Below are 11,360 nucleotides of genomic sequence, written 5' to 3'. Positions count from 1 at the left end.
TTAGGTCTGAAAACGTTAGCGGGATACATTTGTCGTGTTAATTTCATTCTTTTCAAATATATATGTACCGGTATAAATGTATTCCTGACTTACATATATAATAATATATATATTTATATATAAACAGTACATCGTTATCAAGTTACCTATACGCATGAAAAAAAGTGAAATAAAATGAGTTTATGTTCAATTATTTTATCATATAGAATAGACGTTCTGATAACACAACCAGTAGAAGATTAGAGTGTGACGTTTCGATGACTACACAGTCACCTTCATCTTATAAGACAACCAGTAGTAGATTAGAGTGTGACGTTTCGATGACTACACGGTCACCTTCATCTTATAACACAACCAGTAGAAGATTAAAGTGTGACGTTTCGATTACTACACGGTCACCTTCATCTTATAACACAACCAGTAGAAGATTAGAGTGTGACGTTTCGATTACTACACGGTCACCTTCATCTTATAACACAACCAGTAGAAGATTAGAGTGTGACGTTTCGATTACTACACGGTCACCTTCATCTTATAACACAACCAGTAGAAGATTAGAGTGTGACGTTTCGATTACTACACGGTCACCTTCATCTTATAACACAACCAGTAGAAGATTAGAGTGTGATGTTTCGATTACTACACTGTCACCTTCATCAGACAAATGACCAGTTTGGAACGTAAAAACACTGACGTAGGTAGTGTGTGAGATCTACATGGTCACCTTCATCAGGAAAATGACCAGTGTGGAGCGTTTTAGCACTGACGTACGTAGTGTACGAGATCTACACAGTCACCTTCATCAGACAAATGACCAGTGTAGAGCGTACTAACAGTGACGTACGTAGTGTACGAGATCTACATGGTCACCTTCATCAGACAAATGACCAGTGTAGAGCGTACTAACACTGACGTACGTAGTGTACGAGATCTACATGGTCACCTTCATCAGACAAATGACCAGTGTAGAGCGTACTAACAGTGACGTACGTAGTGTGCGAGATCTACATGGTCACCTTCATCAGACAAATGACCAGTGTAGAGCGTACTAACAGTGACGTACGTAGTGTACGAGATCTACATGGTCACCTTCATCAGACAAATGACCAGTGTAGAGCGTACTAACACTGACGTACGTAGTGTACGAGATCTACATGGTCACCTTCATCAGACAAATGACCAGTGTAGAGCGTACTAACAGTGACGTACGTAGTGTGCGAGATCTACATGGTCACCTTCATCAGACAAATGACCAGTGTAGAGCGTACTAACACTGACGTACGTAGTGTACGAGATCTACACAGTCACCTTCATCAGACAGAACCTGTTTCATTTTGGAAGATTTCGACCTTACGATCCAGTATCAAAGCAATGTTTAAAAAGACAGAAGAAAAAGGAAACAAACTTTAAATGTAAAGTTTATTTACAACAATACAACTGGAAGTTTAAAACGTAACAGAAGAAACTGGAATTGACACAATGGGGTAAAATAATGATGAAGTAGCATTGAAAGTCAAAGACAAAAGATGGTCAAAAAGAAGGTTGAGAAGCGAAATTTAAAAACAAGAAATCGAGAAAAGAAGGTAAATAAAAGGAGAAACAGGGAGCCGGAAACAGATAGGTATACAAAAGGTAGGCGAAAAAGGCAAAAACAGAAGGAGCTAGAGAGGCTAAACACAAGGACAACAGAAGGAGCTAGAGAGGCTAAACACAAAGACAACAGAAGGAGGGAGAGAGGCTAAACACAAGGACAACAGAAGGAGCTAGAGAGGTCAAACACAAGGACAACTGAAGGAGCTAGAGAGGCTAAACACAAGGACAACAGAAGGAGCTAGAGAGGCTAAACACAAGGACAACAGAAGGAGCTAGAGAGGCAAAACACAAGGACAACAGAAGGAGCTAGAGAGGCTAAACACAAGGACAACAGAAGGAGCTAGAGAGGCTAAACACAAGGATAACAGAAGGAGCTAGAGAGGTCAAACACAAGGACAACAGAAGGAGCTAGAGAGGCTAAACACAAGGATAACAGAAGGAGCTAGAGAGGTCAAACACAAGGATAACTGAAGGAGCTAGAGAGGTCAAACACAAGGACAACAGATGGAGCTAGAGAGGCTAAACACAAGGACAACAGAAGGAGCTAGAGAGGTCAAACACAAGGACAACAGAATGAGTACTGGAGAAACACTAATACCACAAAAATGGAATTAACATACTCGAATACGAGAGGGAGACTGAAACCTGAACAAGAGGAACTAGAAGAGTCGTACAGGGAGACAAGAACAACACGATAGAAATAAGGAAAAAACAGCATTTGATACAAAACATGACGGACAAGGTAACAAAATCAACAAGAAAATATCAACATGCAAGCATAATCATACAAGGAGAATACGACCAGGTATTCCGGCAGGGTAAGCGTCTTCTGTTCCATCGACGGCATCCGCCATGTAAATCTTCTTCAATTTAAGTAAGAAATATTGTGTTCTCAAATGGGAACAAGGTATACAACCATGGAGCCGACAGGCAAATTAGCAAGCACCAAACACGCCCAACACAAAACAGAAAATAGAATATATTTCTCTAAACTTTATTCAAATAAATATTGTTATATATCTAAATGAACAGATACAGCTGAACCTCATTATTTCGAAGTCATTTAACTCTAAGACATCGTTTAATTCGAATCGCATCGTCGGTCCCTGCTTGATTTTACACAAAACATTCGAGCTCACTTACATCGAATACTCGGTTATCTCGAAGTTTTCCCATGGTTCCACAGAGTTCGAAATAACAAGGTTCTACTGTATTTTCACATTTATTTACATAATATACATTTGTTCTTACATTTAAATAAACAATGATCAAACCGAGAGAAGCAATGTAACTAGATCAGTCATATTATACAACAGTGCAATCTCGAGTAGTATCTACTTTCCACGTCTTACACACACTTATTGATATATAAACATATTAACGCATCACTCATCACCATCTCAATTATACTGGGTATCATTTAATTCTAAATATGGAACAGATTGTCCTGGTTATTATGAACAATAACGAATACCTTTCATTAAAACTATGAAATTGAAGCATGAAGATGACATTTTCTACACACCATGTCTATATGACACGTATTTATTTAGAAATTTCAGATATGATTTCAGTTTTATAATCTATTATAAATCTACGAAATCTCTCAGCTGAGATCAGAAAATGATACTATGAGACATTTTCCTCTATAACTTATGTTATCTTGCATACTCCGCATGAAGTATTTATTTACAAAATAACCTTTATGTAACATTATACCAAAGATAAACAAAGTCTATTTCGGTAGCGACTTAAATAATTGTACTAAAGACACACAAGTGAGTAGCACGTTTTAATACAAATCTAGAATTAGATACAATACACCTGTTTCGTACTTAATGATCGAAAGAAAGGACATAAATTACAAGTAACAGATTTTGCTAACAGATACAACATATTGTTGTTATTGGCGATAGAAAACTATCAGTAACTTATAACTCGTAAAACAGCAACAGTAAAATTAATGATAAGAAAAAGCGCATAAATGAGAAAATGATACAACAATTAATTAGGATGTATTCAGATGGTATGATTTTTGTGTTAACTAGCAAACCGGTGTATATAGCATAGAGACACTTCTACACTTAAAAGACGATTAACCCACAATCATAATGGAGTGGAATGTTTTAAGGAAAACATGTTGGCAATTTGAAAAAAAGTATGTGTAGGATCAACGAAAAACCTATGTTAGTATAGCAGATTTACAGGTAAAATAGTTTCGCCTGTGTTAAACGCTAAAACACAGTGTTAAACGTTAAAACATAGTGTTAAACGCTAAAACACAGTGTTAAACGCTAAAACACAGTGTTAAACGTTAAAACATAGTGTTAAACGCTAAAACACAGTGTTAAACGCTAAAACACAGTGTTAAACACTAAAACACAGTGTTAAACGCTAAAACACAGTGTTAAACGCTAAAACACAATGTTAAACGCTTAAACACAGTGTTAAACGCTAAAACACAGTGTTAAACGCTAAAACACAATGTTAAACGCTAAAACACAGTGTTAAACGCTTAAACACAGTATTAAACGCTAAAACACAGTGTTAAACGCTAAAACACAATGTTAAACGCTAAAACACAGTGTTAAACGCTTAAACACAGTGTTAAACACTAAAACACAGTGTTAAACACTAAAACACAGTATTAAACGCGAAAACACAGTGTTAAACGCTAAAACACAATGTTAAACGCTAAAACCCAATGTTAAACGCTAAAACACAGTGTTAAACGCTAAAACACAATGGTAAACGCTAAAACACAGTGTTAAACGCTAAAACACAGTGTTAAACGCTAAAACACAGTGTTAAACACTAGAACACAGTTTTAAACGCTAAAACACAATGTTAAACGCTAAAACACAGTGTTAAACGCTAAAACACAATGGTAAACGCTAAAACACTGTGTTAAACGCTAAAACACAATGTTAAACGCTAAAACACAGTGTTAAACGCTAGAACACAGTGTTAAACGCTAAAACACAATGTTAAACGCTAAAACACGGTGTTAAACGCTAGAACACAGTGTTAAACGCTAAAACACAATGGTAAACGCTAAAACACAGTGTTAAACGCTAAAACACAGTGTCAGATGCTAACACATATTATCAAACGCTAACACACAGTGTCAAAAGCGAAAACACACATTGTTCATAGCTAAAAAACACGAAAACTGAGCAGTTGGGTATTAACCTGAAAATGACTTCAAATTAAACATGCTCTATCTAAGTCAAATTTGTAATCAATATGGACATAACTTATATTGTATTTACAAGGACATGACACGAAGCAATTAAATTTTTCTTCATTTTTCTTTTCACGTCATACAATCAAACACAAACAGTTTCACTTTTCAAACCTGAACTAGACTACATCGGTTCTGTAGTTCCTAAACCAGAAGGAGGGTATGTAAATTCTCCTGGTTCAGGCATTTCTGTTTCCTCCATAAAGATAGTGCTTGTTGGCAGAGTGGGTGTGGATGTAGGGATGGCGGTAGTTGTTGTCGGTAGTTCTGTTACTGTGGTTGCTGTCGTGGTTACAGTTCTCCGAACTGGAGTGGTCGTTTTGGTGGTTGACTTAACAGTTGTACCGGAAGTGGGCGGGTCTGCTTTAATTACAAATTGGACACGCCCATCCGGAAGCTTTTCTTGTGAGAGGATGATGTTACCAAGAGCTTCTATGACAATTGGCTGTGTTCCTGTGTAAGATATAGGAATGCATTATAACTTCAGCATGGAAAGTAACGACATTCAATCTTTATTGAAGTAATGTTTCTCACCTAAAAAAATCAGAATCTATGTCCAGTACTTTTTAAAAAATATTTTTTCTTTTTTATATTTTATTTACTTTACAGACTGATTTAGGCCAACAATAGATAAAATTGAATTGCTTTAAAAAAAAAGGTCCGTAAGGTAATAGTATTCAGACTGCGATAATGCAAAGCTTTTTTGAATCTAGAGATATCCTTTTCCCAACTACTGAAAAAAATGTATATTCAATGTTGGCGAAAATCAATGTATTTTAACTGCGCTCTTTAAGGATTTACCCATGATCTTTGTCTTACTAGTCAAATTATTAACAAAATATTCTTAATAAAAATTTTCCTGACCCGAGTCGGTAGGAAGGTACCAGGTCACATTGAGGCTACATCTCTTCGAGAAGTTCAATATGGACATTAGTTAACAATGTGCCGAAGTTCTGATCTAGAGAGAATCGGTCTTTCTCTCCATCTTTACGCCATCGATCCCTAATAGAGTCGTTGTTATAAACGACAATTTCAACTACAAAAGTTCTACATGAATTAATTACCTGATTGACCAGACGATAGTGTCAAACTCATTTTCTTCTTGCCGCCGGAAGTGACTCCAGAGTGAACCTTCTGTATCTGTAAAACCTGTGGTGACACATTGTTTGTTGATATTAAGTTTCCAGGAGAATTGGAAGAAGATTTCAAACCGGAAGTGGCAGTTCCAGTACTTCCGCTACTGGCACCAGACAGACCTGACTGGATACTATTGACATTTGTTGACGTTTTAGTGGTTGTAGCGCCTAGATTAAGTTCCAGTGCTATCATCCCGTTTGATCCGAGACCCTGGACTACTGTAGGCTGTACTACATTTGGTACAGCTATTCCCGAGGTACTTCCGGGAATACTATTTCCTCCATTTGGAGTCATAACATTCGGATCAGTTTGAATTGATATCATCCTGTTTTTGGAATTAGCTAAGTTCATATTTGTTTGCCCTCGTGAAACAAGTGGTTGTGTGTTTAGGATTAATGTCGACTGTGGCTGGTTTTGGAAACTTCTAGACTGACTTTTCAGTTGATCCAAAGGAACACTTCTTGTACCGCTTGGAACACTCTTCCACATCCCCCTCTCTGTATTTTCCTTGATAATTGGAATATTTCTATTAAAATCGTTAAATGGTAGCTTCGATGTATCCGTTTGCGTTCGAATTCTGATTTGATTTGTCGCCCCTTGTTTGAACTCTCCGTTCTGGCCTGGAATCATGCCATTTGGTCGAATAATACTAGATCCTCTTGCAGTACTGACGATGTTGTTATGTCCACGAATTATGGAACCTTGTCCCCTTTCAACTCCCGTTGTAACAAGGTTACTTGGCAACTGTTGAATTTGTATTTGTCTGCCGAGCTGACTATTTTGTTGAGCAGGAAGTTGTAGTCGTTCTTGCCTTGCTATCTTCTGACCGTTTCCTGTCTGACCGCGATTTATCCCTATTCCGTTGTGTGTGTTTCGTCCGCTGGTTATCCGTACATTTTGATTTCGGCTACTGACAACTCGTGCAAAGTTATTTCTATTCGATGCTGAATTACTCCGAGAGAGTTGCCGCCCTTGATTACGTTTAATGGCAACACTAGGCGATATGATATGTGAGCCTCGCTGTGGATTCTGAACCAATGGTCTGCCGCTGTTTTGTCGAACCCTAATGCTTTTTTGTCCCTGTAGGCTCTGTGTATTCATGCGCACTCTCCTAGGCGAAGGGATAACTTGATTGGCTGACCTGAGATTCGAACTACTTTGTCGATCGTTTTGATTGGCTGATCGGTTTGGATCTGATGATTTGTTTGGAGCATTTCTTTTCAGTAATGACTGAGATATCGATGGTTTCGAGTTTCTGCGTAAATTGTCAGGCGATCTGTTGTTCTGTGTTGTCATTTCTCTCTGTAATTCAAAAACGAACAAATATTTAACCATTGAGGGTTGGCAGGAAGCCAGAAAAATAGGTTTAAACAATCAGTTTACTCACCTAAATACATGACCTAAAATCCGGCTTATTTTCTTCAATAATAATCAAATTCGGTTTTTTAGAAAGAAACTGTAGCCTTATTTTCACGCAAGTCTTATTTTCGAGGTCGGCTTGTTTTTAGTTTTTACAGGGTATTATATTTTGATTCCAAATTAAATCAAAAGTTGATACTTCTTATCAACTAATTTGTTCTTAAATCTATCTCTCGGTTAAAACCTGGTTTATGGTTTTGTATAAAGAAATAAGATTCCTAGCTACCATAGCAACCATAGATTACCTGAAACCGTGATGATGTGATGGGGGCAGTATGACAGATGGATGTTGATGATTTCTATTTCAGCATTAAATTTAAATATCAAACAAGATGAAGGGAAATCTATAGGTATTATACAGTAATATAGTTAAATTTGAAACATTTTTTGATTGCCATCTTCTGAATAAATCGATTCAGATTTGCAAAGATCTACTCATTATTGCAGAATAATATCAAGAAAAATACCAACTTGTCACCAAGATAATAATCTCATATTCGATAAAACTAGGACAAATAATACAAGGACAAGAAGTCCGGGTGTTCCAGAAGAATGAGCGTCTTATGCTTTATAGAGGACACCCCGACAGAATCACCTATCCCTAACTGCGTTTTCTAACGAATTGATTCATCTAATGCGTTGAATTTCATTTTTAACCATGAAAGGTCATCTCAGAATCAACTGTCAGATTTTCTACAGAGTGAATACTTCACAAACTTAAACATGCCATTTCCGAGATAACTTTGTTTGCTATTTATATCATCTTGTGAGACATGCCGGGTAGTTTTTATCCTGGTAGTGACTATCTCAGTGAACAACATATGGGAGATCCGTCCTATGCCATCTAAAACAAATAAGGGTAAAGTATCTCACGCTAAGACACAATCACTTAATGGATCTTAGGGAGGCCCAGGTTTCGTGTCGTTTTCCAAGGTTAACATTTTCGTCGGCATTTGATTTCGTTCCTTAAATTTTACTAACGAACTCCACATAAAAGCTATGACGTCATAATGCTAGTATACATTTCGTCACGTTCTCATGGTAAACCTAAATGTTAAAGTAAAAACTAGGTCAACATCACTACACGTGTACAACGAGGTAAAACGTGAGATTAAATCAGGTTGTAAGCGGTAGAAAGTTCGTAGTCTCCATATCTGGGACCATGATGTACTGGACATTGGTCACCTTTAGTCACCGGTCAACCTGCCATGTCGCTGTTGTACATTGGTGTAGCTATGACAGCCAAATGTCCCAAAACGAGACTGATTTGTAATCTTTCTACCAGCCAGGTCATGGAGTGGTCAATTGGTGTAATATGTATAATGACCTCGATGGACTGGATTACGATAAAACTTACTGACTAGTCAAGTCTATTGTGCATACGTTTTAATCCATTTCGAGCTCAGTATAACATGTACAAGTTTCAACCAGAGTTAAGGGTGTATGGTACCAAACTCATTTGAGTTAAGGGTATATATCACCTGATTCATTTTGAGTTAAGGGTGTATGGTACCAAACTCATTTGAGTTAGGGTTATATACTATCTGATTCATTCTGAGTTAAGGGTGAATGGTTTACTTGACTCATTTGAGTTAAGTGTATATATCACCTGATTCATTTTGAGTTAAGGGTGTATGGTACCTGACTCATTTGAGTTAGGGTTATATACCACCTGATTCATTTTGAGTTAAGGGTGTATGGTACCTGACTCATTTGAGTTAAGTTTATATACTATCTGATTTGAATTAAGGAAGTATGTTACCTGACTCATTTTCAGTTAACGGAGTATATTATCTGACTCATTTTGAGTTAATCGTGTATGTTATTTGAATGAATTACTTGACTCTCTAAATTTAAGGATGTGTACACGGAAATTCTCTCAAATTTTATAAAGTTGAAGCGATACATTAATTAAATTCTGAAGGTGATGACGTATATTACAGGCTACGAATCAATGTTCTTATGGTGTGGTAAATGTAACTATCGTAATTTCTTGGCCCCCAATGTTATCACTAGATTTACTTTACAATCTCTTACATTCATATTCAGACATAAAAGACTGGTTTCATCTCCATTAAGTCATATTGTCACCAAATTACAAATCAGATCGGTTTCTCAAATGCGTTTTTAATTCGAAATTGGTAGTTATTATAAAGATGAAATATATCAAAATGGTAACATAATTTTTGTTTTTTTAAGTTTACAAAGTTTAGAGAGTTTACGTCCTTTTGTACTATTGAAGACATCAGCAAAGGAAGAATGTCCTTATCAATAGTACTGGCGTTTCCAAAGTGGGAACCGTGTCAGTTTTATCGTAGTGGTATAGAAATTCGCTACTGTAACAATGCGACTGTATAAGATACCAAATATCTTCAGCAAACTACATCAAAATCTTATGATTTAGTTCTACATCAGTTAAATATCAGTGGCACAAATCATAATATTGTAATTAAAGTTTGTGTCAGTGGGAAACAGGACTGTTTCTAACAAGAAACGGATATTTCACGAAAAAAAAATAAAGGAAATCAATGTTTGTGAACAGGGTGGCTGAAATTGTATCATAATTTTACATTTTGAATCTGTTTTGAAAAAAAATGTATAACCGACTATTATGGCAATAAATATATATAAAAAAAAAAAAACCCGAAACCTTCGTTCTATGATAACTGCTGTTAGTAAAGTTATCAAAAATCATTCCCTTCTACGTATGTGTTATTGTGGAATCGTAATTCTGAGATAAGATGACTGTTTAACAAAGTACACACCTGGATGTTACCTTGTAGCCGATAGATAAAAGCCAGATTACATAACGTGGATAGACATGTCACCTCGACTTACAAATTAATGAGGTTAGGGAGGGTATCATCACAGAAATATTTACATGGAGATCTTTTAAAAAGTACAAATAGAACAAGGCAAGGTGTTCCGATTGTTCCTGGCATGTAGAGAACAATTATTATAACACTTAGACACAAATAAGGAAATATTTCCGAACGAAGTCGAAATGTTGATTATTGAACCTAAATCCGATTGTCTTCACTATCTGAACAGAAAGTTGTCCTGATGTGTTTAATAGTATGGTTAAAATATACAAAAAATGTTTGAAAATTCAAATGGCTGATGATTGTCAATATTATTATATTAGTTTATTAAATATATTTGTTGTTGTTTATATTTAATATCTATAATAATTACACATCTACCTCAATATACTATCGTTAGTTTGATTTTAAGAATCTATGAAATATATATCTTAAAATATGCCCTTTTATCAGTAACAAACCAAAAAAATCACGAAAATAAGAAACACTGTTGTTTTTTTTAAATCATTATTATTTTTCTTTTCTTTTTTCTTTTTTTTTTATTAAAATTTTTAAAGAAATTATTTCGAATGTCTTACCCCTCCAAGATGACGTTGCTGTGACAGGCAGACCAAAGTCAGTATCATAACACTAATCCGGGCGATATTCTTCATGCTTGGGGGTAAAAAATCCTTTGATCCTCTGTAAATGATGATGACATACAAAATCTTTGATTTAATTGGTCACTGGTCCATTGGTAAAAGTTTTTTTTCCTTAAAAAAAAATATGAGTAAACAATTTCCGAATCCCTGTTGAGAAATTCCGACTTACTGAAATTGTCAATACTTCCTATAAGTTTTTTTATTCTTCCTCACTCTCTCTTTCAGGATCACTGCACAACTGAATCCTTCACAACTGCCGACTGACCAAAATATCTTGTCTTTACTTTGGTTCAACAGTCGTAAGATATTAATTACCAAATCGATAATAACACCTCTTCCGGAAATTGCCGAATAAAAAAATCTATGTCAAAGGACAGGTCTTGTTCACAGAAATGTTTAATGCATAATGCACTCAGCAAGACGCTTGTTGAGATATAATTTATGTGAATGTATCGGCATTTGAATAATGGAAGATTATTCGCTATGGTGGGTTGAGCAGGCATA

General features: G+C 35.9%; 1 protein-coding gene across 1 annotated transcript; it reads right to left on the bottom strand.

Annotated features, from left to right (window-relative positions):
- Window positions 1–4,961: 4,961 nt before the first annotated feature.
- LOC132562110 (uncharacterized) lies at window positions 4,962–10,868 on the bottom strand. The gene is made up of 3 exons (XM_060226840.1): window positions 10,794–10,868; window positions 5,902–7,276; window positions 4,962–5,290 (listed from the first exon to the last, which is right to left on the bottom strand). The coding sequence occupies exons 1-3, from the start codon at window positions 10,866–10,868 to the stop codon at window positions 4,962–4,964; spliced, it is 1,779 nt and encodes a 592-aa protein (XP_060082823.1).
- Between the last annotated feature and the right edge of the window lie 492 nt (window positions 10,869–11,360).

Source organism: Ylistrum balloti, unplaced genomic scaffold (assembly GCF_031769215.1).
Source record: "Ylistrum balloti isolate Yb309-2 unplaced genomic scaffold, AGI_CSIRO_Ybal_v1 Utg369670, whole genome shotgun sequence".
NCBI lineage: Eukaryota > Metazoa > Mollusca > Bivalvia > Pectinida > Pectinidae > Ylistrum > Ylistrum balloti.
The sequence above is the reverse complement of the archived record's forward strand: the minus strand, read 5'-3'. Positions and strand labels throughout refer to the sequence as shown.